The following is a 26,724-nucleotide window of genomic DNA, read 5'->3' on the forward strand; positions in this document are numbered from 1 at the left end:
CGCGAGCCGCGGGTTGGCCACCCCTGCTCTGGACTATTCCCTGTAGCTAATCGCAGGACACACAACAACTCACACTCACATTCACACATAGAGACAATTGTGCACATAACTGATGCATGTTTTTGGGACTGTGGGAGGAAGTTCGAGTACAGAGAGATAACCACAGGGTAAACGGCAAGATTCAAACCCAGAGTCCTAGAACTGTGTGGGAGGGAAACTTGCTGATATGATATGTAAATGAAAATAATACCTCCCACTCGGTTTGAAAACATATTCCATAACAACATGTGTGCTCATGAATTTCCATGCAGTCAAGTGGCAAAAAAGCATGTCTCGGAACAGTCTGCGCCAATGTGCGTCGAAAAGGTATTGATTGTAATGCACCTTATGGTGGCTGTTTTGTTCTTTTCTTGTGAGTGGTCTGAGAAAATAAAGTGAGAAAGGAGAAAGTATTAGGCGAAATAATCTCAGACATGGGCATCATTTAGGAAAGATGCTCCGCCTTTCATGTGCTGAGCAGACATTTTTTTTGTGTCACAAGTGCATGTTACATGCATGGCCTCTACCCTCTGGGGTGGGGACTGATGTACACTTCTGACCAATTTACGTAAATGTCTGGCTACCGACGTAAACTATACAAAGCCTAACCCAGGGGTCGGCAACCCAAAATGTTGAAAGAGACATATAGGACAAAAAAACAAAAAACAAATATGTCTGGAGCTGCAAAAAAATAAAAGCCTTCTATAAAACTTACAATGAAGGAAACACATGCTGTATGTATGTAGGAGACTGGACTGTCTCAGAATTGTTTATGTTATTCATTCCTTTGTTGTGTGTTCACAAATGCCCCCATAGAATTTATTTTGTGATTTCCTCGCTTGTTTTTTGTTTTGGTGCATTATTTTCACTTTTCTTAGTGTCAGTGAGGTGATCATTAATTTCCGTTTTTCGGAGGCTGTCTTTGAACACCTCTCGAGTCGAATGAGAAGAGAGAAAGCACGGAGTCGGACGCAGATGTGTCTGTGTTTGTCGAGACTAAAAGCATAAATAAAGTGTACATTTTAAAAAAAAAAACACCACAGATCTCCTTTTTTTCGGCGCTGCAACATGTATCCATATCTATTTGAGCTATATTAGACCTCCTATCAAAATCTTTTTCCATTTTCAAACATCTTTTTATAAAGCTCCAGGGAGCCACTAGATATCGCTAAAGGGCCGCATGCGGCTCTGGAGCTGCGTGCTGCCGACCCCCGGCCTAACCCAGTGTTCCTCATCTATCCCCCAATATGCTTGAGGTGATTTTTGGGCGCAAGGCAGACTAAACACTGAACTGGTCAATCATAGGCCACCGGGCCACCTGCGGCCATGTGGAGCCTGCTTCAAGTCATCGACTGGCAGAAGAATGTGGACCAAAAAAAAAAAAAAACTTAACGCTCAACAAGTGTGGACACTGATATCAGCTGGAGAGGATACGGCAATGGACAACCATCCCTCCCGCCCTCCATGGCTGTGGTGTCCTTGAGCAAGACACAATTACCCTGAACGTCTGTCCAGGTGCTTAGTCGGTGTCCCCCGGGCCACGAAGCATATTTGCTGTGTTCGCTCTTGTCAACGGTTAAAAGCTAAGGACAGCGTTTATGAACATGTACAACATGTGTTCATGCTGAGGACAATAAAGCTGATTCCTCTTTCCATATAGACACAGAAAACCATTCACACTACTACCATCACTGGGTGGGAAATGAATCCTCGTCGCCTGGACCACAGAAATCACGTTCATTACTTTTACTGGAATCATCTTCACATTTTGGTGTCAGTACCATTCGGTGCAGTTAGACCGGTTATTGAAATACATTTTGACAGGGCAGTGGCAAAGTCGTGATCACGTCAGCCTCTCATTCCAGAGGCCCGCCGGGTTCAATTTTGGGATTGGGTTTTCTGTGTGGAGTTTGCATGTTCTCCCTGTGCTTGCGCCAGCTTTCTCACACACTCAGAAGCCTCAATTGTGCATAGGTGTAAATCTGAGTTTGAATGGGTGTGTATCTATTTGTGCCATGTGATTGGCTGATCACCAGTCCAGGCTGTTCCCCCCCCCCCACCCCCCTCTCTTTCACTGGGATAGGTTCCAGTTGGCCCGCAACTTGAAAATGGTGCCCCGGAAAGCCGCAGCGCCCTTGGCATTTGTCTATATTACCTAATTGACCAGACCTAATGAAAAGACAAGCACGATAGAAAATGTATGACGAGATATCTTTTCAAAATGTTCTTATGTCATTTCCAGCTCAAATAAATCTCGGTGGCAAATTCAAATGCGCTTTCACTCCATAGTTAGCCAAGTTCGAAATAATTCGGCTCATAACGGTAGCGTTGATTTTAAAATTCATTCAAACCCACAATTGTACCTAGAATGAATCCGTCGACTGATATCGTGTGACAATTCCTTTAGAAGGAAATATCGTCACTGAGGCCGCCTGATACAAGCTGGAGAGCAGCAGCAGCAGATGCTGTGAAACTTGAGCCTGCTTCTCTTTATTTGAGGCGTTTGTTGATTGCATCCACCTCTTATAAATAGAATGAAAGCAAAGTAAGAGCTGTCTTTCTCCACTTTAACCTCCTCCTTGAAGTCCATGCAAAATAAAGCAGCTGCTGAGCTTGCCCTGTGCTAACTTCATTCACAGTGTATTATTAGCGATTTTATTTAAGTGCGATTATATGCGGTTTTGCTTTCTTTGCCATCTCCTCTCGAAACGTGTGTTAGATTTGGTGCTTTTATCTTCTTCTGGAACATGTTTTGGACTGTATTGGTCAGATGGAAATCTGAGTTTGACAAGAGCTAAAGAAGACAAGCAGCGTCCTGTTTTATCAGTCAACTGCAGAATGTTCTATATGCAAATGAGGCACAGAGGCCACCCGGCATAGCTGATGGTCAGCCTCCAAGTCACTTCAGTGGTTCAGAAGCAACAGAAGTTCAATTTCAGTGGTCTGTGTCAACAGTTAGAATGGAAAAATAACTTTTGATTGTATGGATAGAAATAGTTGGGTTGAGTGCCTGCATTTCATTTTACACTTAAACAATCAAGTCAATCTTCATGTATCTGCCTGATTCTGGAAGAATTTTGCCAAAATGTGACGGCACAAATTGGTTAAATTAGCCCGAGGCGCCTTTGCGTAAACGCTATTCCTCTGAAGTCTGGACGCACATCGTGACCATTTCCAGCTGTGGAGGGAGACTCAGGGTCTCTTTGGAAAGTCATCTCTCCCACCTTAATGGCACCTTTCCTTCACCTTTAATAATAACAATAATAACAATAATAATACATTTAATTTTGAAAGCGCTTTTGGGACTTTGTTGGATTATGTCATCCGGTCGAAGAGAGATGAGTAGGTGCTTCTTTTCCAACATCAGAAAGGACAGTACATCATGGCGCAACGGCGAGTATAAATCTGACTTATGCATTTCACCCGCAAAACTATTTACCTAATAAAAGCATGAATATTTTTTAAATATAATTATTAGATTCCAAAGTCACTGATGGCACACTTGCCTGACATTTGTGGGGGGCAGCGAGGCATCGGTTCCCACTCAGTGCTCGTGTGGCTGTGGGCATGAATGGCTGTTTGTCCCGAAATGTGCCCTGCGACTGACTGGCGACCAGTTTTTTTTTTTCCTTCACTTCACTGTCTAACTCAAATACAGTATTTTAAAAAATGGCATTGTTTTTAAATTGTTCTTATGGACTGTTGTCTTAATTGTTGTTTACATTGCATACCCTGAGGGTATGTAAATTTAAGAGCACAAGGTTGACTTGCCACCACTAAAGTGCTATTGCTGTGTTTTTATATGAAAAATAAACATCATGATAACCATGAGAAATTTCAAGAGGAAAAAGCGTCAAATGTGTGGTATGTCACATGCAGCGTGCATATCGGCCATTTGCGGAGCATTATAAAATCAGGTGCAGTCTATTGAATAGCTACTTGAAAAATGTGGACTTTTGAATCTTTTTTTTTTTTTTTTGTACAACATGACAAGACATGAAGAATTTCATTTTGTTTGCCAAGGACATGCAGTAATTCAGGCACTGTAATCAATTTTTTGGGGGGGTGGAGGTGACACCCTGCATAAAGTGGATAATCTCTACCACAACACCTGATTTGATAAAACCTGGAAATGTTTTCCCATCCTCTATTATATTACTTTTTTTCAGCCAATTTACTTCTCCACCTTCGTTTCCATCTCCCAAAGCAATTGTCTTGCAGTCATGTCAACGAAAGCAACATAGCCAGTATTCTTTTTTTTTTAGATCAGCTTTTATTCTGAGAGCTCACCCCATGGGGATTTATATTCATTGATTACAACGCAGGACCTTGCCAAGTGGCAAGAGAGAACAGCCTTCACGAAAGTTCAGCATACATAGTTACTGACATGCATAATAGTATAAAACCACATAGACAAGGAGGGAGAAATAAAATGGAGCTCACTATTATTATAATAAAACTAATACCAGTCAAGGATGTTAACAGACGACCTTTGGAAAACCACATCATTAGAAATATATTACTGCCCCAAAAGTGATCCAAAAAATGCCAGACAAAAACTCCACGATTAAGGCATACTTGTCCGTTGGTAAGGACTGCATGTAGTGCTTTTGGGCAGCAGTCTTCATTGTGACCGTTCCGACACGTAACGCTGCTAAGAAAGTGCAGGCCAATCCGAACATAAAGTGATACCAGGTCGACATTCATTATTCAGCAAAACCGAGGGCGATTTTTTTTAATTCATTGTTCACTTGAGATCATACAAATACACATTTGTGCCTTTCCTCTAAAACTAACAACGCATGGCAAGCCACTTTGATATAAAAATAAGAATCAATGTACAAATTGTGATCAGGCTGTACAAGAGTATGAAACATTTAGAACTCACATCTATTCAAAAAGACGCATGCAATGAGTTCGGTTTTATTTCAACAACAAGTCTTTGGAAAACAGATTTTGGCCACCTGACAAATCGTTTAAAATGGCATTCAGAAACATGTGCTCAGCTCTTGCGCCCACTATACAAGGTCTTCCATACACACCCATTCGACAGCATCAATCAAAATAAACCGTAACAGGCGAGGCAGATCAGTTTCCAGTGATATTTAAGTAAATTGTAGGTTAGATTGTCACACATGCTAGTGCCTTATACAAGAAAATGTTTGGAGGCTCAGAAGGATACCGTCATTTCTAAATGGCTCGGCTCTGTCGAGAGTACTTCTGCTTGAGAATGATTTATTCACATTATGGGCATATTCACAAATGATGGGCGGTTTCTAACTGGCTCGGCTCTGTCGACAGTACAGTATTTTTGCTTGAGAATGTCTTCACATTATGGGCATCTTCACACATATTACCTGGTTGTTGGTTATCAACGAAGAACAGTTGTCAGTTTCTTTTTAAACAGTGTACCTTTCCATTTTATACCGACATGGCTACAATGCAACGTGCTGAAACGATGAGAAGGTTGTTCACAGGATGGAGAGTATTCTACAAGCATACATGAAATTGCTACGCACTGAAGTGCGGTCAACACCACAACCAAACTGTGCTGAATCGGAGTAATTGATGTCATGATTGCCTTTTGCAGCTTGTTTCTGGAGTGACAATGCGTTGCGAGAAAAACAATCTGTAGATGCCGTAGGACTGTGACATATCAGTGAAAAGGGAGTTACAGAGTAGCTCACCGGTCTTCAGTTGGACTGAATATTCCTTTCCTTTCTTGTGCAGATGTGTTGCATACGCACTTGAGTCAAGGGACTACGTTTGCATCCAAAAAGGAACATCTTTTTGCTGGTGTGATAAAATATATTTCTACAAATCTGTACAAATCCAAGATCCATTAAACAAAAACAATTGATCAATGCCATCCTCCTTTCTTTTCCACATGGAAATGATTTGAAAAGGCTGCGCTCCTTCTGTCCATTGCAAAGATGTGTGATTAGCTGATAAGAAGACTCTGTCATTGGATGTTTTTAATGAATCACATTGTATGCTACACTGGTTAATGGGTAGTTAACTATCATAACACAAGTTAAGTTGACATTTTTTTATGGTTATTTGATTGTAGAAGGAAGCTGATAACAAAGATGGGTGCTAGGGGGACTCAGGGGACATATTGCCGATGTTGGGCTGTTCGGTATGTGACACAAAGTCCGAGATTCTGACCAGATTCGATTGAAAACATGAAGCCACTCCTGTTAACGGCCCTCGGCGAACCCCCGTCGAGCAGGCGAGTGTGTCTGCCTCTCCCATCGCGGCCCATCTTTTGCCTGAGAGGCCCCTCAGCAGCTGGTGTCCAGTTGCCGCTTGGATGCGAGCATCTCTTCGTTTTCTTCAGTGGTCTTCTCTTCGACAAGTTTGCTCAGCTTGCGCTTCTTGACCTTGTACACATCCCACTTCTCAGGCAAAAGACCGTTGTCGAAAGCCAAAGACAACAGCCAAGACACGACGACGATGCTGACCAGTGAGCTGAGCATGATCACAGTGCGGAAGGGGAAGTACTGAGTAAGCTTGCCCTCGGCATTCAGCCGGCAGTTGGGGAAGCGGATGATGGGCGGCAGGCTGACGAGGGGCTCGCCGCTCATGATTCTCAGAGTGATTCCCATTAGGAAGCCCACGGTGGCCCCGTAGCCATTTGACGCCTTGAAGAAGAGGACGCAGACCAGCTGAGGGAACATAATGGTGTAGGACATGTCCACACCCACCAGCCAGAAGACCAGCACGCTGCTGTCCAAGAAGGTGAGGCCAGTGCCAGCCAGACCGACAACGACCACCGAGATCCGGATCACCCACTGCATCTCGCGGTCCGATGCCTGAGATGAGAGAGACAGACAGTGTTTCAAAATGGTGCTTTTGAATGAAGGAAGGAGCAGCTGATGTTGCCTGGAGGCCAGGCCAAAGACTCAGTCGACATACGACAGAAGAGTAACATGCAGGGACATATCATATGAACTTCTCTTGTCGTTTAATTTCATGAATGTTGTGAACTTATAGTACGAGTTACTCAAAGGGCTATTTTTAACCAGGATCTTCATTTTTCACGAGAGCTTTATTGTAGAGAACCTCAAGAAAATACAGTAAGCATGCGACTGCAAACTGATTGATAGGTTAAACAAGTGTTTAATATCGATTCCGTTTCAGACAAGCCAGGGTCTTGTGTCCTTCACAATCACAAGTGGCCTTCATGGTCATTAATGGCCAACAGATGGGCATCATGCATCGATACGTAATTCAGTTGCTGTAAGAGTACAACATACTTCTGTCTGCAGCAACCGATGTCTGTGGGGAAAGAATTAACATTCGCTCCAGAAATTGCAACTATGCTTTTAAAATGATTCATTATAGTTTCGATTCATACATTTTTGCATCGATCAATTTACAGTTGGTGGTGTTTTTTCTTCCCCGTCCTGGCCAAGACAAGACATGATAACTGTTACTTTATTTTAATGAACCAAATGGTTCATTCATGAAAAAAAAACAACATTTTTTTGGAGTCACATATGTGTATACGGGGCCTCTTGATAGTCTTCTACTCACTTCAAACGCCAATAATTCCACCTGTATGTCAGCGCACATTATCATTGACATTCTCACCTGCTTCCGAATGATGTTCTTGTAGATATTGGAGGAGAACAATGATGCAGAGGACAGCAGGGCTGAGTCCATGGAGGACATGACAGCACCGGCTACAGCTCCGATCCCGATGATAGACACGTAGGTGGGTGTGAGGTACTGCAGGGCGATGGGGAGGATTGATCCTACTTCCCCGCGATCATATGGAGTTGGCAGTCCATAGGTTGTCGAGTTCCAATCTATGGAACGGTTAGAGAAGGAGAAGCGATTAGGAATGAGGAAGCGTTGCAAATAGAAAAGGCCTAATTGTCTTGACGCCACAAGTCCTGCAATTAAGAGTGGAATGTACCAGTAGATGCAGCCACAGCTCCCACCAGCACTGAGGGGATACCCAGCACCAGGCAAAAGGAGGAGGAGATAAAGCAGGTAAATTGAGCCTGCTTGTACGATGAGGCAGACAGGATCCTCTGGTAGAACGCTTGGTAGGCCAAACCACCGAGAGCCTGTCACATACATAGTCAACCTCTTAAGATATCATCGCTGTCATTTTCACACCTAAGGAAATTAACAGCTGGCATCGATTCTATTTGAGGCTCCCTTTGAGGCAAGAGCCCTAAAACTGAGCAGAGTGTCGCAAGCGATATTTTTACGATCCTGCGTGTATTTATAAAGCGTTCCTCGACTAACCAGCAGCATGAAGTCGTCAAACCACTTGCCGGCTTCATTAAGCTCCACCTTGCCAACCCAAGGAGCCTGGAAGGTTTGGTTGTAGGCCGTCAGTGAGATGTCCACAGAGTGAGGGTTGGTCAACAGGAAAGGGACACACACCCACTGTGTACACAAACACAAAGCTCAGCTGATTTCATGATGCACTCAGTTCAGGATGTTTCCAGTCTGCCTTGAAACTAGGAATCTAAACAGAGCTTCTCTTGGCCATACGAAAGGCGCCCATACATACATATATATATATATACATTCATTTAGTCATTCATTTTCCAGACCACTTTACCCTCACTAGGGTCCCGGGGGGTGCTGGAGCCTATCCCAGCTGTCTTCGGGCAGTAGGCGGGGGACACCCTGAACTGGTTGCCAGCCAATCGCAGGGCACACAGAGACGAAAAACCATCCATGCCCACACTTACACAGAGTGTTCAATCAGCTTGCCATGCATGTTTTTGAAAATTGGAGGAAACCGGAGCACCCGGAGAAAACCCACGCAGGCCCGGAGAGAACATGCAAACTCCACACAGGGAGGCCGGAGCTGGAATTGAACCCGGTAACTCTGCACTGTGAAGTTGACGTGCTAACCACTGGACTACCGGGCCACCCTATACATATACATGTATATACTGGAAACACCAGTATTGTAGAATAGTGTGTGTGTGTGTGTGTGTGTGTGTGTGTGTGTGTGTGTTTGCACACGATAAGAGAAATAAATATTGCCTCATTTATAGGGTATGGCATGGTATATATATATATATATTCTACAATACTGGTGTTTCCAACTCGCAGCAAACCCCAACACTAGACCCCACCCTGTCGACAATTACCTTCCAAAGTGGAATATGGACCTGATTTAAGCCACTGAGAACTTAGCTAAGAGAACACAGCAGGCTAATGCAGTTTACATCGCATCAAATTCAGAAACGAAGCAAGAACATCCATAGTAAGCACTGTTCTTGATTCATCAGTGCAACACTCTGCAAACTCCCTTTTCCAAGATGGCTGCACCCATGAAACCAAGCTTTGCAAAAATAAACAAATAAATAAATGAAAAGAAAGAGGGCGGCCTGGTGGTTGAGTGGTTAGCGCGCCGACCCCACAGTGCAGAGGTTCAATTCCAACTCCGACCTTCCTGTGTGGAGTTTGCATGTTCTCCCTGTGCCTGCGTGGGTTTTCTCCAGGGACTCCGGTTTCCTCCCAAATTCCAAAAAACATGCATGGCAGGCTGATTGAACGCTCTAAATTTTCCCTCGGTATGAGTGTATGCATACATGGTCGTTATAACGAGTTACAGCAACCAACGGTTGCTATATGCAATTGGCTGGCAAATGGTTCAGGGTGCCCCCCGCCTACCTCCCGAAGACAGCTGGGATAGGCTCCAGCACCCACCGCGACCCTAGTGAGGATAAATCGGATCGGAAAATGGATGGATGGATGGACAATGGTCTGATCATGTAATCACTCAGCTCTATGTCTCACCCCTTTTGGAAGGCAATAGATTCGGCGTAGGCCTGACATATATGCTGTGTTAACGAAAAAAATAGGAATTTGGGGTTTTGTTTCATTTCTGATGGAATACTGATCGGAAAGGTGTTCTGACTTGCTGGCTGTCATGGGGTAAATATATATTGACGTACCAGGCTGATAAAGATGAGGGTGAGCTGGATCACATCTGTGTAAGCCACAGAGTAAAGCCCTCCCAGGAGCGTGTAGACAACGGCAACGACGGCGGAGATGACAATTGAATAGACGTAAGAAAGGTCCAGGATCACACTCATAGTTCCCCCTGGAAGAAAACAGCATTGTGATGAACAGCAGGCAACGGCTGGGACAACATTTGCACATACATCCAACACTGGAGACACATGCAACATACTGTATTTTTGTGGCCGGTTTAAGTTACTTTTTATGTTCTCAACCTGTCTTTTGCTTTTAATTTTTTTTTCTCTCACAGACATACAGACACGCATATACATGCATCCACTTTTAATGAGCCATGTATTACATATTTGTTTGGGCTTGTTATTTAATTCATATCCTGAAAAACAACAACCGCATAATACAATTGCCTAACATAGCAATGCGGTTACTTGTCATCTAGGTCAATAAGGTTACACGTGGGCAGATAAAGTGTTGTATTAAACATCTTAAAAACACATCCTAAAGCATAACAAGCAGACATAAAGCAACGAGATTAAAAACAGAACCAAAAAGAAGAGAAGCAGCCTATTGATTGTGACTCCATAAACCCTTAACAGTCGACACTGATCATTAAAAGAAAAAAAAAATGTTCATGTAGTGAAACAACTGAAAGTGTAAAGAATAAGTAAATGTACAGTAAATATGTGAACTTAAAAAAAAAAAACACATCTTGTTACTCAAACAAGGCAAGCAAAACGTCACTACCTTTACTGTCTCTTCTCCCATATTGCCAGGGTCCCCCCAGCCGTAGCCTGCAGCCACACCACAACAATGTCCTTAAACAGAGAAGGGTCAGATCTGCACCATCTATCGCCACTTATAACCCATCTGACCTACCATGCCCACCCCTAACTCACTCCAACAAACTTTTTTGAAAAACCACTTTCTCACTTCTTTGGGTTCAATGGTTACTTTGACTGCTACGGTTTGGTTCGTTCACGCTTCTTCTCTCCCCACTTCATGTATTAGTCATATTAGTCATTAAAAGCCTACGGGACCCCTTACCTACTAACGTTTACATAACTTTGACTAGTCGTCAACGATCTGTTCACTCAAATGCCAAAATGTGCTGAGTGAGCTCAGTGTGAAAGCGCAAGACACTGTGGCCTCCGCATTCACGCCTGGTGAGTGACATCAAATGAAACGCTTGGGTGACAAATCTCCAAAATGCCACTGCCACCTCTTTGCTTTAACACACACATACACGCACACACAATTCCTCAGTCTCACTGCAAATTCTTTGTTGCGATTCGATTTAAGAATTCATAATGTACAAATAAAACAACCCTACGGAGCCCCTAAGGGGACATGGGAGGAAAAAAAAATAAATTTGCGAGATCTCGCAAATTTTTTTTTTTTCCTCCCATGTCCCCTTCAGGGCTCCGTACAGCCCTATGGTGAATGTCTGCAGTTTTTAGGGACAAAATGTCCCACAAGAATGGTCTTTTGCAGGGTGCTGAGGTACAGGTAGATACTAAAATGTGGGAAGAAAAAAAAAAGGTCTTCTCATTAGTTTTTAGAAGGATTTTAGAGAATCTTGCATGAAAAACTTTTCAAATGAAGGAATCTGTGTGGCCCCGTTCAATTTTATATAACTGTCAATGCCATAATGCATTATTTTTTATTGCCAACAGTCTTGAATGTATATTCAGGAAGCAATGTGACGTTCTATTCTGATTCCAGCTGTGAACTTAATCTCTTTGGATACGTTTGCACCACGCAAGCACGCCGTCGCTTTTATTACCGAAGCTACCGTATGGCTCGCCATGACATAACATTGACTGAATCATAAAGCACTCCTGCTTGGTATGCTTTACGGTTCTAGTGGCATATCCCTTATCTCTTGTGTGTTGAGCTGTGCCCTTTGCCACCGCGCTAAATTTAGGATCCAAAAAAATAGGAGGTGGAATGAGAATCGGCGCCTCTTTGGCCCCACGGGCTGCACTCGGGTAGGCCAGAGAAAACAGGCTGCTATATGCTCCCACGTTGTTTTTAGATCCTCTGCCTACCCGGATACACACTGAGTGTCTGAAGAAACACGCATACACAGACACACACACACACACACACACACACACAATATACACCATTGATCAATTTCAATATCAATTTCCTTCCCTCCAGAAATTTGATGGTGGCTTTGTGCTGTTGATCCTGAATGATGCCTGACGACATATGAAGCCCGCCCTAATGTAAAAACTTTCTCATATTCAACCGCAACGCAGTAGGCAGACAAATGATGCTTAAGAGTGTACATCAGATGCACAGTTAAGATTTACAATAAAAGATGAGCACATTCAATTGTATTGAAGAAAAAAAACATCTTGAATAAGCGGGCAACTACCAACAATCATCATTTTCAATAAAAAACAAGGCGGTTGGTTAGAAAAAATAAATAAATCTCCAAATACTGTAAGTGAATCTGCAGGTATGCGGTGGTCCACTCTATTGCTATGTGAGCATCTGCTTTTGTGTCTGTGGGTGTCTTCAGCGGCGAAATTGGTTCAATTGGTTTGGAAAAAAAAAGTCTCACAAACATTGCTTTTGTGGCGTGTCCGCATAGTCTACAGCACTACCATGCTGACTCAAACACAGATTTCACATTTAGAAACATTACAGACACATGAAGTGATGTAAAGGCACGTAGCATTGAACCGGTCAAAGAATAGAAAAGTCTCTCATGATATGAACAACCTGGTTTGAATAATTGATCACCTTTCACAATCAACAGGCTGCTCGATGTTTAACCCCCCTTTTCAAATACCACTGGAAAAGAAGACAGCATTAAAACACACACGCAAAAACATGACATACGCACTCACACTGCACAACATTGCACTCACAGCCAGCATAACGCACACATGGATACACATGGCAACGTAAAGCATCCTGGGGGTGTCCCGATACAACTTTTTCATGCCGAGATCGATCCGATACGAGAATGATAGAAGCTTGTATTTATTTTGTAGCGTTTAGTGTAAGAGACTTGATCAAGTGACACCATTTGAACAACATTCAGCAATGACAGGCATGAGAAAATAGGACCAACTTATATCAAGCATTTGGGTTACATCAATTCAATGTACTGCTCTTAACTGACATAAAAGCAAAATAAAGTAAAATACAGTAAAGGATATTGAGAAGTAGCCCTAATAAAGTCCCTCAACACAAATTGTACTCTCTGTGTGCAAAATAACAATTCAAGTCTACTTCAGTACATTCAGAATTACGCATTCAGTTCATGGGGACAACAGAGTCGGAAATGGACCAATATGTGAGATTTTGGATGTAGACCAATTTGAGACTGTATTTTTGGCCAATATCGAACCGATGTCCATACCGAATCGGGACACCCCTAAAAGCATACCGAATAAAGCAGCAGGAATTACAGTACAAAATCATGTAACTTATGAAGAAACAATAAAATAACAATTTGAATTTTAAAAAAAATCTATCAATTCATCATATGGGGCATTAGCTAATGCTTGCCCATAACAGTTTGGGATCGCTCATAAATATGATTAAAAATAAAAAAATTATGAGGTCATGAATGGAAAGCAAAGGTGCCCAAAGTCCGGTCCTCCAGAGCCCTTATGCAGCCGGTTTTAGATGCCCCCCTGTTCCAGCACACTGCACTCAAATAATCAGCTCATCATCAAGCTTCCAGAAGCCTGAGAATGATCAATCAGGTGTGCTGGATACAGGGTGACATCGAGGGGCTCTCGAGGACTGGACCTGGGTACCCCTCATGGACTGGATCATCTTGAGCTTTGTTTTGTTGAATCAATTTCGAGTTCATTCCATGTTTGACAACATAGTTGAAATATGGTCGCTACCTCCAAATCAGTGGACAGAATAGTAGCTGACTGTCGGCAACAAAGCTGCCCAGACCGCCACATGTCCTCTTATCTTAAGTGATCGTCACTTTTCAGTTAGTTGTGTTGTTGCTGTACATAACCGTCACGTTGAAATGTCTTTGACTGTCACGAAAACACTACCAGTAGTTTTATTGATCGCACTGGAACATTGCTTTGTGTAACAAACAAAGTTCACACTGGTGTCACTCCAAATGAGTTGTCAAAATAAATGAGTGCAAAGCACTTTCAATATAAAAGTACTTTTCTTTTACGAACATCGGCTTTTCTAAATGATCCCAAACTTTTACCAAGTACTGAGCTTGGCGACAACACGCGTGCGTTGTTTATGCACTGTATATTTAAGCATTTACGTGGCATGGCATTCTCAGTTGACAGCAAGAGCATGTACGCATGCCTTGCTCATATAACTGAATAGCTGTCCTTGACTTACTTTGGGCCAAGGGGCCCCCACCCCTCACCACGCACCAGTACAAGGACTTCACAGCTTTTCAGGAGTGTAAATACTCATAATTTAGTCCTGAGGGTAACGTTTCAATAAGTGCAGGAGTAAACACTCCTGTAAACACCCCATCATGGACATTTGAGTGCCCACTACATCAGTGGTATGCCTCATCAAATAAGGATTGCACTCATTGTGTGCCTACATGTTGATGGCTGCAAGGTGCATGCACACATATTGTGTCCCACACGCACTTCGACAGTACGAAGGAACTCACCCAGGCTGACAAGTGTGCGTGACACCCACAGTACATCGGCGATCAATGCAGGAAGGATCAGAACACTGCTCAGGAAGTTGCCATACTTCTTCTGGAAAGGGTCCATCATGGTCACATACTTGTTCTCTCTCATGGGTTTTGCGAAGAAAAAGCCACCTGGAAGAGAAAGGAAAGTATTGGTGCAAAATAAAGGTGTTCGGCTAGAGAAAGATGTTACATTCCTATCACTGGAAAACAGGAACAGAAAACGGCAAGGAGCGGGGTTCAGGAGAATGACGACGGTACATGTGGACATAAAGGAAAACGAGTGTTCTCTGGAGATAATAAAATGCTATCAGCTGAACACAGGAGTCCACGTAGCCAAGAGCGGCACGTTATATTTGCTGATTTCTGTACTGCTGAACTCTCACACTCTGCCGGCCATTGTGATATTGGCCCAGCGCGCTGGTCACGTCACCTGTTGCAAATGTGTATGCGCATGCGTCTCTCGCAGCGATTAGAGGTCGCTTTGCTTCAAGTCATCACTTTGCACCTGTTGCCTCATATTACCATCCTAAACTGATTCCTCGTCATCGTATTTTTAACCTGAGAGACACTTTTATAGTTTTGTGCAGTCAGCTAGCTGATGGTGGGGATATTGAGGATCTGTCCGTTGTCGCCGACACTATTATTGGTCTGAAAAACAGAAAAGCAATTTGTCTTTTTTTTTTTAACTGTTGTATAAGGTCATTTGTGTTGATTTGTAGTTAACTGTCGTATGGCAGCATGCTATAAAACAAAGGATGTTGATGGATCCTGAAGAGCCCACCCCCCCTAAAAAGCCTGCAGATCAAGTTCCATTTAAGTAGGTGCATTGTAACGGTTACATAATGTACAGTAGGACACACTCCTGTCAGCATCTAAATTTTACGGGAATTTCCTGCTACTTGCCGGGGTCTCAATTTCAAACCCTTTACACTTATGTATAATCATTTGGTCTAGCGAGAGAAAAAAAAAGCGTGTGATGGGTAGGTGGGGACTGACTGAGTATTTAGTTCTCGGCTTCAGCCTCTGTGTAACAAGGAGCACTCACCCAAGAAGAATGTAACAACGTAGGGCACCGGCATGAGAGCCCACACTGCTCCTAATGTTGGATTGTATGTGGCTTCAGCTATACCCAGGATAAAACCTCCTCCTACCCATGTGGCTGCAAAGACATTTATTTTGGGAAAAAAAAAACATCAGTCAGCTGTTATTTGTTTTCTTCATACAAACAAACCAGCACATTTTTTTTACCCGTAAGGGTGAAGACTCCCACGAGCAAGTTGATGTTCCGTCCGGCGAGTAGTGTGATCTCCATTCCATCTCCTTTGCACTTTTTCTCCTCCCTCCTGGAGCGCATGGATGCCCAAATGCCCGTTCCCAGGATCAGCAGGTAGAAGGCCGCCATAACCACCAGACCCGGCACGTTCAAAGCCATGGTTGGCTATTGTCTCTGTTGAACAGGAAAAGACGCATAAACACACACACAAAAAAAAATGCATGTGTGTTCACTCGTGTCATTCTTTTTCAAACAGACGTCTTAACTTGGGGGAAAAAAATTATACTGTGAAAAGGGAAAGGTTGTGGGAACAGTGGAAGGACAGTGAGCGGCTGGATGTTCATGTTCAAACGACTTGACAACTTTCTTGGCAGACAGGAGCATGGGGTAAAAAGTAGTGGGGGGGGGACAACAAGGTGGTACGTGTTGGGCTAACAAAGGAGGAAAAAAAACTGAGGCACGGGTGGTCTCACTATGTCTATGGCTGAACTTACAAAATCCTGGAAGTTTGTTTTCCAATTATTGTGTGGTTAGATGGCCCAAGTTTTGACCCCAAACACAGGAAGTGGAAACAACTCAAGGGAGATCAGTACACGAGATGAGACTATGTACATTTCTTTTATGGTCCGCTTCTTCTGTAGTCAATTTCAGAAACATTTATGCAACCGTCATCAGGCACCAGACAACGTCAGCGAGCTATCAGAATTATAAAAGGAGGAGTAGTGCCTTGGAAAACATAATTCCCCCCCCCCCCTTACTTTTGACATAAATTCAACCAGTAATTTTTAAAGGAGGAAAAACAAGACATAATTCCTGCTAAGTTAAAAACAAATCAATAAAAAAATCAATGCATTATAAGACCAGAATCAAATTCGAGCTGCTGAAAGAATGTATGGACATTCACTTGCATATGGGTATGGGTGGCGGGGGGAGGAAATGTTTGTCAAGGGAAGGGACTGAAACATGCAAGCCAAGAGGGGTATGTGTGTGCGTGTATGTATGTGTATGCGTATGTGAGTGTGCGTGTGTTTATGTGAAGGCATAGAAGGAATGGAGGGGGGACTGGGACTGGTGCCAAAGTCAACAAATGCCTGAAAATTCACTCATATGGCTTGTGTGATCTACAAGTGTGTATGTGTGTGCGCTATAGCACACAGCTCTTTATCATAGCACACATTGCAGAGTCCATATCGTGTAACCGTATAGCACTGGCGCTGGCCCAAAAACCTCCAAATTTGTTCAATTACAAATTGTTTCACAAATTGATACCGTTGTTCAGTCCCAACGCGACTGTGATATTTTTACAAATGACTGGCCAATCTAAAGTGTTGAAAATGGCCTGCTCTCTTTGACAATGCAATGTCAATGGCCGTTTCTCAATATGGAGAACGCAGAGTAGAGTCTCGTGAACAGCCCAAGTACGGTCTTCCTCGGAATACATGCGAGAACATTTCTAGGAAGTATGAGCGAGTCTTTGTAAATAGGAGTCGCTGTGTACTGGTGATTGTATTATTTGTGCATGATGGCACACACACATACATGCTAGGGGTGGAACGGATTTTGAAATACATTTTAACGGTTCGGTTTGACTGTTTCACTTTGGTTTGCATGTGTCCCTTCGGATCACGGGTACTCACAACTCATTTATGAATATAATCGCAGTAGTGTTCAGTATCGCCAATGGCAGCCAATTGGCACCAATGCTATTTCTGATTACTAATATGTATGAAAAAAAAAACACTAACTGCTGACTAATCAGGCGGTAGAAATTGCTTTAAAAATGCGTATTTCCCAAACATTCATTCCAGCCATGTACAATCAGGGAAAGAGATCAAAAACATCTCAATTTACTTTGTCAATACAGATACTATGCTGTGTTGTATTAATATTTGTTTAAGTGATTTTTTTTTTTTAACGGAGCCTGAGTTCTTTTAATTTATCTATTATTTTGGGTCAAAGATATTTTATTGTTCTACATTTCAGTAAAAATGTTCAACATTCTTGAAAATGTAAAGATAATTGCTCTTCAAACGGATGTACTTTTATTATTTTATATGTAAAAAAATGTTTTTAAATACTATCGTTCATTGTAATAGTTTCTGGGAAAATATTTCATTCTGAAAAATGTGTTTTTATCTTGACAGGCCGAGATTTAGTCAAAGTGTTAGTACAAACACATTGGAAGCACATTCAAAGGTTGACTGTGTCTTGCATAAGCGAGGGTATACTTGGCTTGCCACTTCTAAAACTCATCGGCGGAAGGTGCAGCAAAAACATCTCATGTCTCGAGTGTTCCTGAGCAGTGTTATCTCGGTACAAGGGAAGGAAAATTCCCTCTCGGCTGCTGCGATTTTTCATTAGCTTGTAACACACAACCCAGAACAGGTTACTGTCATTGAGATGACACAATCACCTTTCTGTCAAACATTTGAATTACTGAATGTACAGCTAACGCGCCATAATCAAATATTACCGCATTAGTGGCGTCTTTAAATTGGATGTATTTATTTATACTAGTCGAGGAATTTGAACGCAAGAGTAAACAAACCGCCTAGACACAACGTTGTTTGCTGGAGCGTCTTGTTCACTTTGGACTAACGTGTGGTAATTGTGTGAAGGTTTTCACAAGTTCACCAGTGAATCCTAATATTAAAAATGTTGTTTGCCTTGGCGGTTATTTGAATTCAAACAAAGTGCACATTTAGGTGTTTGCAGATGGCCGGTTATTTTCGAGAGCCCCCTCCTTATACGTATGCAAGATATTTCACACTCAAGTGAGACCGAGATTCCTTCGTGGGGAATAGACCAATTTTGAAGTTGAGGGGGACTCCCCTTATAGCTTCCTCCCGCGCTACACAGTGATTGTGCATCATCTTCCATTTCTGGAAATACTCATGTTACAGTCTTCTCGAAATACAAGACAGAAAAGAATTACTGGAAGTATCTAAGGCAGCGGTACCCAAGTCCAGTCCTCAAGCTTGTCTCCCTCCTCCAACAAATGATCAGCTCATCAACAAGCTGATAATCAACCGGATCATTTGAATCAGGCACATTGGATGCGGGAAACATGAAACAGTCTCGGTGGGGGCTCTTGCTGATCGGACTTGGGCGACCCTGATCTAAAGTGATTCGCTTACATTTCATTTGCTGTTCGGTGCACTCTTTGATCAATAGGTTGTGTAGATTTTTATGACTGGATTCAACATAAGTTGGATAACTGCAATTTTTTTTCATTCTCTAACAAATCATGAAGACGTCTGAAAGAATGCCAAATTATTTCTCGATTTTTTTAGCTGACGTCAAAATGGAGGTTTTCATGTCACATTTAGTCTTGTTGAGCATGTGTGTCGGATAAGCTTATCAGCCAGGGGACCCTGGGTGTCAGGTGGCTGAGATATTCTTGTTTCCCTCCCTCTTTTTTTAACACATACAGATGAACAAAGAAAAACAATTGTATCTTTTGTGAGCTATAAATTACCGAAAATGCCTAAAACTGCTATAAATTTACCATTAAGGAGTGTTGTAAACCACAGAGGTAGTAAAAAAAAACCCCAATAAAACCTCAACCATTCATTGCACTTCAAATTCAAAGGCCCATATTTCTTCTGAATGTTGGCTAGTTGAAACATGATTGATTTGGGGTAAAAATTGAAACAGTGCTCATCTTTGGGCCAAACTGTTTTTCTTCACTTTCACAATAAGAAATACGGTGAACATTCCCTGCTTACGAATGTATACATTCAGGGCGGTGTGGGCACTCTCACGTGTAACGCTCCGCCATACACATGAGGTAATTCACACTTTATTGTATGACCTCGATACCTCTAAATTGCACTCACACAGTCTGGCCCCAAATTGTTGTTTGGCTCTGAATGTTTATCTGACAGAAGCACATCACATCGCTCCTGTAACAAAACATATGTCCTCTTTCACAGTTTCAATGGGAGTAAAAAGTCACCTCAGTATGATACTGCATACTCTCTGTACATATTAGAAAAATGGAACTTTGGCAGGATCACATTTATACAATTCTGGGGGTTTTCTTGGTGAGGAATCAGCTTTTTTACATGGTCGAAAGCAAAAAAAAAAAAAAAACTGTTGATTTTACATGATACAGACCCTTGATGTAAAAATAATTTTTTTCACCCCCATCATTTTTCTTGCGTCAGCTTTTATAGATTGTTACAAAGCTCACATTGTTTAAATATTTGTGGTTATTAAAGTTGAATACATTGATGGAGGGTTTTTTTCTGTCTGAGTTTGAAATGTACTGTGTCTTGACAATATGTTGTGTTTGTGGAACATACATACATATACACATAATATATATATATGTATGTATATATATATATATATATATATATATATACTACAATGAGCACATACGGCCAAACTGCATGCAAAGCTTCACTAGGTTAATTTGTGCTGATTATAAGAAAAATATAACCTTCTGCTTCTGTTAAATACATATACATACATACATATATACATATTCATATATATATATATAAAGAAATAGAGACATCTATATACTGTATACAGTATATTTACAAACATTATATCACACACACACACACACGCACACGCACACGCACACACACACGCACACACACACACACACACACACACACACACACACACACACACACACACACACTGTGTGTTTGACTTTACCTACTGACATTTGAAGTTGTTGCATCAGAGGGCTCAATGTAACCTTCGGCAGCATTTGGCTGATAGACAGCTGGCACAGCATTTATTTATTGCCAGTGTAACTAGAGTAACTTCAGACATGAGGAGACTCTCGGTCTAAATAAGCAGTGTCCTCTGATACAGGTGCAGAAGTGTGACTTGGCAAAGCTCAGCTATTACTATCTATGAATACCTCCCTCCCTAGCCGCATGTCTCCATTTCCCTGCCTCTCAGTACTTTTCCGCTGCCGCTCACCATGTCTCCATCATGCCTGCGATCTTATAGATGGGTTATTATCCACTACTATGAGCACATACGGCCAAACTGCATGTAAAGCTTCACTAGGTTCATTTGTGCTGATTATAATAAAAATATAACCTTCTGCTTGCTGTTAAAGGCTCAGTAAAATGTGACCTGTGTTTTCCTAAACACCAACATTGTCCTTCAGAGACAGAACACATTGAGAGCCAACTATATTGTAGTCAAAAATTTGCCTTTGTACAATATATGGCCTGAAAACTGCCTTTGCATACCCTTTTTCCTAATTGATATGACACGTTGTTTGGAATATATCCAGCCCAAAAATCTTTCGTCGAGTCTAAAGACGCTGATTTAAAATCATGACAGCTCTGTTATCTTGATATGACAATAATTCCTGCTTCGAATGAGAGGTCCTTAGTTTCCCCGTCTAGGAAATACCACATTCCTGATGACTGAACTGATATAAAAATGTACACTTGTGACTAACATGCAAGTTTACATCCTACATTTGTAAAACCTTTTCCAATTGTTTGTGTTCCATCAAATACGCTTATTCTTCCGGGCTATCAAACCCCCAGTCGTGAATCTCATCAGTTCTTGTCTTCTAGAGTAGCAGTGGCAAATGAATCACAATCCTAAAAATTCACAAAACAAAGACAAACTGTACACCACGGTGAGGTCCCCAAGTTATGTGGCCCCAACAGTCTCACTCAACCATTTAAAGCACTTGAAAAGAAATGTAAGGCAAGCAAGCATCCATGCATTATAATGTAAATGAACCTCATGCACACGGTAACTAAAATGGAGAAAAGAGGATACACACCCAATTCTGTGTTACACAGAACGTCTCAGACCTTTGCGATGATGGGAAGATGGAAGAGAGTGATGCTTTTCTTACAGGTCACAGAGCACGCAGGATGATTGAGTCCGTCCAAAAGAAGAGGTGAGAGTTGAAATGCACTCAACCAGAATGGTGTCACACACTGCTCAGAAAGAACACAAAGAAAACGTCCAAAAATTGTCTAATTAACTCAATTGTGATTTAAGTGGTTTGGTGTTAAAAAAAAAGAAAAAAGAAAGCTGGCCTCAACTCGGACTCAATGAGGGAGGGTGGAACTCTCTGGAAGCGGCACCCTTGCCTTTCTTTTAAAGCTCTCCAGGGGGCGTGACTAAGTGTCTAAAGTGAGAAAGTGGGGGGACTTGGGTGAACGTGACCACGACCACCTGATTGGTGAGTGGCCGCAGGGCCCCGTCTACGGCCGATTCGCTGTGAGCACAATTCATGGGCATGGGGGATGCCTTTGGTCCTGGAGAGACACTGCAGCACCTCTTGCTGCTCGTGACCAGCTCATTAACCTCTTTCTGCTCATGCCCTTTTCCAACTGGATTTAAATAATATCCTTTAACAACACCCCCATCCAATGTTCCCTCTAAGCCGCGCGCGTGAGCAATTGCGCACTTTTTTCACCCTCATGGTGACAGCTGGCAGGCACCACAAGCAGACTTTATTTCTACAATCATTCCTTAATTTCCTTCACCATTTTAATCTACAAACAGGACAGCAGACTATTTATTACCACTTCCACGAGTTTCAGTTGTGCGACCAAGGGTGCGCACTCAGTTGTTCTTTGACAGTTTGATGCATATATTGACACTCATTCATTGACACACCACAGAGAGACGAGAGGCTGCCGGCGACACGCGGACGGCTCCCTTAAGGAAGTCCAAATATGGACATATATTAGTTTACGAGCCCCTTGAATGAGGCTCTTTCGCACGCTTAGAGGTCAGGTGACTGGTATGATTTGCGTTTTATTAAATGCCACATTTTCCATTATTTATGAGTGGACAATGTGTGACCATCGTTATATAGACTAACTTAGTCATGCTTAAAATAACCTGTGTGCTTAAATAAAAGTAACAAACTTGGGCCAATTTTATTCATGTCATGAATCTCCATCCGATGATATTTTCTATTTTGACTCAAAGACAATTTGAATGTTTTCATATCTTACTATGTCACGTACTTTCTTATGACCGCAGGTTTTGAACAGGTGTGATACTAGTTTGGCCTCTGTGTGCATGTCTGATGTTGCTCACCGTGGTCCAATGAATTGCTCAGGGAGTTTTTGTGAATGCTTAGACTTGGACGGATGGAAAATTAGAGGGAACATATATATATATATATCCTTCACTAAAAGAATATGATTAATGATTTAGCTCTGTGTCTCACCTACCTGCTGTGTTTCACAGTGACTGAACAGCCAGCCTGACATATCACACCAAGATCCTCACACCCACACCATAAGGGGGAAAAACATCTCCTCTCCCAGACTGCCCATACTCTGTTGCCCCCTTTCAGTTTGATTGGTGTGTACAGTACTGTGTGGATGTGGGTGCCTCCTTGCTCAAGACTTTCACAAAGCCCACCTTGTTTCAGTCCAAATGGTTAACTGCATGAAGTAGTGAGTAAATCACATGGGAAGAAACTTTGTAGCAACAGGAAAGAGTTCCTGAAAGAATTGTGCTGTCCTTGGCAACTATATTTTGCCTCCAGCCTTTGTAAGCGCAATTTGTATCACCTAATGTGATCCATTTCACTTCTCAAGGTAAAAGAGAAACAATGTTAAAAATGTCAACTCGTGGCTCCACATAATCAAAACATTTTAATTTTAATACCCACTTTACAAACACGCAGCCTATCATTGTAAAGCTACTCTTGGTATGGGATCAAGACACATTTCCTAATTAAGGAATTGGTCAGACCTTCAGGACAATTGTATGCTTCCAACTTTGTGGCAACAGTTAGGCGAAGGCCAGTTTCTGTTCTACTACAGAAAACAAGGACACACTTGGATGACTTTGGTGTGAAAGAACAGTTTTGGATCGGGGCGACCAGCGACATACGACATCTCCATTTTCAGTTGCTGCTGGTGCAGTGATTACATGGTCCAGTATGACTCTAGGTCTAACAATCACCAACCAACAATATTGTCAAAAGCCAAGTCAATGAATACACATACTAAACACTAACGGGATTCATTTACGTCATCTGATCAAACTTGGAAACAAACATGACGCACAACTGGGAAAAGTAACGCACAGTGGACACCTTCCTGGCACCAGAGCCGACCGAGGTGAAACGCTCGAATGCAAAATTACAAGTTAACACCTCCTTGGAAGACTTTTAGGATGTCCTGTGACTTTGAAAAGAACAGATAAAATTCGACTAACACTAAGAAACACAAAGGACAAAAAAGTTACTTATGGTGTGAAATAATTTGTCCACATTAAATACATGTTGGTATGATGACCTAAGGGTGAATTTAATATGTAGTTCCAAATAAAGTAGGATCATCGAAAGCTGTTAGTCAGTTTAGATTTAGATGTTCCCATTTCATGAGTATGTAGAATCAGAGCTCAAACAAAGCTTGTGCCAAAGGGGAAATTCAACTCACACTCTGCAGTGTATGTTGGGTTGCATATCACAAAGACAGTGATTTGCTGGACACCAGTTCAGGGTGTACTCTGCCACGCCCAAAGTCAGATGGGATAGACTCCACCACACCTGTGACCCTAATGAGAAGCAGTACATAGAATGGATGGAGGGATGGATATCACAAAGAAAACCAGATTACATCAAAGACAAACATGTAAAGAAAGACATCAGAGAGCCCATAACAGTGCTGCACCACTTCAGCCATGGGGTGAGGCCAGTGATTTGCTCAAAGGCTTCTTGACAGTAGCAAGGGAACAGATTAGCATCTCACCAACAATTATTTGCTCGTTAGATTTTGCCTGCAGCGGGACTAAAACTGTGACCTACGAGCTTAACAGTCAAAGTACTCATAGGGTATTACAGTACTAGGACAAGTCCACCGAGAGTGAGTTTGATTGAGTGCTTTGTTAGCAATAAGGCAGAAAAAACAGGGGCAGGCATGCCATTGAAGAACGTGAAGCATGGATCATTAAAGGGGAAGTCAATTCAAAAATGTTCTTTCAGATTGTCGTTATGACTGTGAACCCAAATACTATAAATATATGAACAACTTGTGTTAAAATCAGAGGCCAGTAAAATCTGTTTCCTCATATACGATTACATTTATTTTAAAAGGGGGATTGGGAACAAAAAATGCAACATCGCAATGTTTTTGAATACGAAAAAAAAAAAAAAACTTAAGTTGACGTGCATAATTTGCTTTGGTGGGCCACATAAAATGTGGCGGGCCGGATGAGGCCCCCGCATCTTGAGTTTGACACCTGGGATTTGGAGTCTTCACTTGACCTACAATGGATGTTTTTGTAATTTGGGAGCAACCCAGAGTACTCGGAGAAAACTCACACAGGCTCAGAGAGAACACAACACAGGAAGGCCAGAGCCTGGATTCGAATCCACAATCTCTGAACTGTATACATACACAGTACTTTGTGACTGTACTTCATTAGTTTTTCTGATACTATGCACTTGACTGAGAACTTATTTATTAAACTAGATTTTATTTTTACTTGTTACATTTTAACACCAGTATCTGTACATTTTAAAAACAGCCATTACTTTAGTTGCAATGCCTTAAATAATAAATTAGACCTGGAAGAAAAAGCCTCAGTAGCCGATTCTGGGCTTGTGGACAAATAAAACATTACTTCCAGTCCCTTAAATCCCAATTTGTGATTTGCAATTATCTATAAAAAAAAAAAACATCCGCTTCATGTTTCTTGCAAAAATTCCCAAACTGCAAACTGGCTTCACTCTTCAAAACATTGATCTAATGCAAACATTTTTCATTGCCGTGGCCCCTTTTAAAATAAATGTAATACAATTTGAACAAGTTAAACTGGCTTTTGACTTTAAAACTAGTTATTAATCAACATATTGTGTAATGCAATCGAAGGCGATGATGCATTTATTTGGGTTCAGTCATCACAGCTTTCTGAGGAAAACCCGAACCAGTATGTGGCTGGACGAAAATGAGTTTGACACCCCTGGCCTAGCGCATCAGGCAATACAGATGGAAATAGTTCAAGCAAAAGCTGCTGATATATAACATGAAAATGAATGGGAGGGGAGCGTGCGATGCCTCGGAAAACAGTCACAGTGCAGCACACTGAGTGCAACTGAATTGCAGTTGCACGATGTGGCAATGTCGCAAATTATATTCAAAATATCAGAGGTGTCAAACTCATTTTTGTCGCAGTTATGTCTTCCCCAGAGGGACGTTATGACAGTGAAACCAGAAAAATGTTTCATCGCATTATTAGTTGTACACAACAAATTAATGGACGAATAGTTTGGGAATCAATCAAGTCAAGTAAAATAGTTTGCTCAATTATTCCATCCATCCATCCATTTTCTGATCCGCTATATCCCAGCTGTCTTCTGCCAGTAGGTGGGGCGGCACCCTGAAACGGTTGCCAGCCAATTGCAGGGCACACAGAGACAAACAACCATCCGCGCTCACACCCACACCCCCTGGGACAATTGAGTGTTTTTTGGAATGTGGGAGGAAACAGGACTACCCGGAGAAAACCCACGTAAACACGGGGAGAACATGCAAACTCCACACAGGATTGAACCCATCACCACTGCACTGTGAGGTCAATGCGCTAAACACTGGCCCACTGGGCCGCCCTGTTCAATTATTGTTGTATGTAAATAGGGTAACAAAATTATTACAAAACCTCAACGTTCACATGACAATTTGACATTTTGGTCCAGATTTTAGCAACGACCATGCAAGTTGACACACCTGAGTTGCTTTCGGAGGCCAAAAGAAATGTGTGGTGGGCCAGATCTTTCCCCTGGGCCTTGAGTTTGGCATTTGTGCTGTGTGTGTGTGTG

General features: G+C 42.1%; 1 protein-coding gene across 2 annotated transcripts in view; it reads right to left on the bottom strand.

Moving 5' to 3' along the window:
- Window positions 1–4,288: 4,288 nt before the first annotated feature.
- The window catches only part of LOC109527463 (high affinity choline transporter 1-like), a 23,898-nt gene continuing 1,462 nt past the window's right edge, over window positions 4,289–26,724 (bottom strand). The window contains exons 1-10 of one of the 2 annotated variants that reach the window (XM_019889408.1): window positions 24,346–24,422; window positions 21,709–21,868; window positions 15,908–16,106; window positions 15,705–15,818; window positions 14,633–14,788; window positions 9,975–10,123; window positions 8,302–8,445; window positions 7,964–8,117; window positions 7,636–7,853; window positions 4,289–6,854 (exon numbers count right to left, since the gene is read on the bottom strand). In XM_019889408.1, the coding sequence (XP_019744967.1) occupies window positions 6,324–6,854; window positions 7,636–7,853; window positions 7,964–8,117; window positions 8,302–8,445; window positions 9,975–10,123; window positions 14,633–14,788; window positions 15,705–15,818; window positions 15,908–16,091 (1,650 nt within the window). In that variant the 5' untranslated portion in view covers window positions 16,092–16,106; window positions 21,709–21,868; window positions 24,346–24,422 and the 3' untranslated portion in view covers window positions 4,289–6,323. Of the gene's footprint in view, window positions 6,855–7,635; window positions 7,854–7,963; window positions 8,118–8,301; window positions 8,446–9,974; window positions 10,124–14,632; window positions 14,789–15,704; window positions 15,819–15,907; window positions 16,107–21,708; window positions 21,869–24,345; window positions 24,423–26,724 lie in introns of those variants that run through there. The other variant, XM_019889410.1, reaches the window with a different exon arrangement.

The sequence above is a fragment of the Hippocampus comes genome, unplaced genomic scaffold (assembly GCF_001891065.2).
Source record: "Hippocampus comes isolate QL1 unplaced genomic scaffold, H_comes_QL1_v1.1 scaffold86, whole genome shotgun sequence".
Classification (NCBI taxonomy): Eukaryota; Metazoa; Chordata; class Actinopteri; order Syngnathiformes; family Syngnathidae; genus Hippocampus; species Hippocampus comes.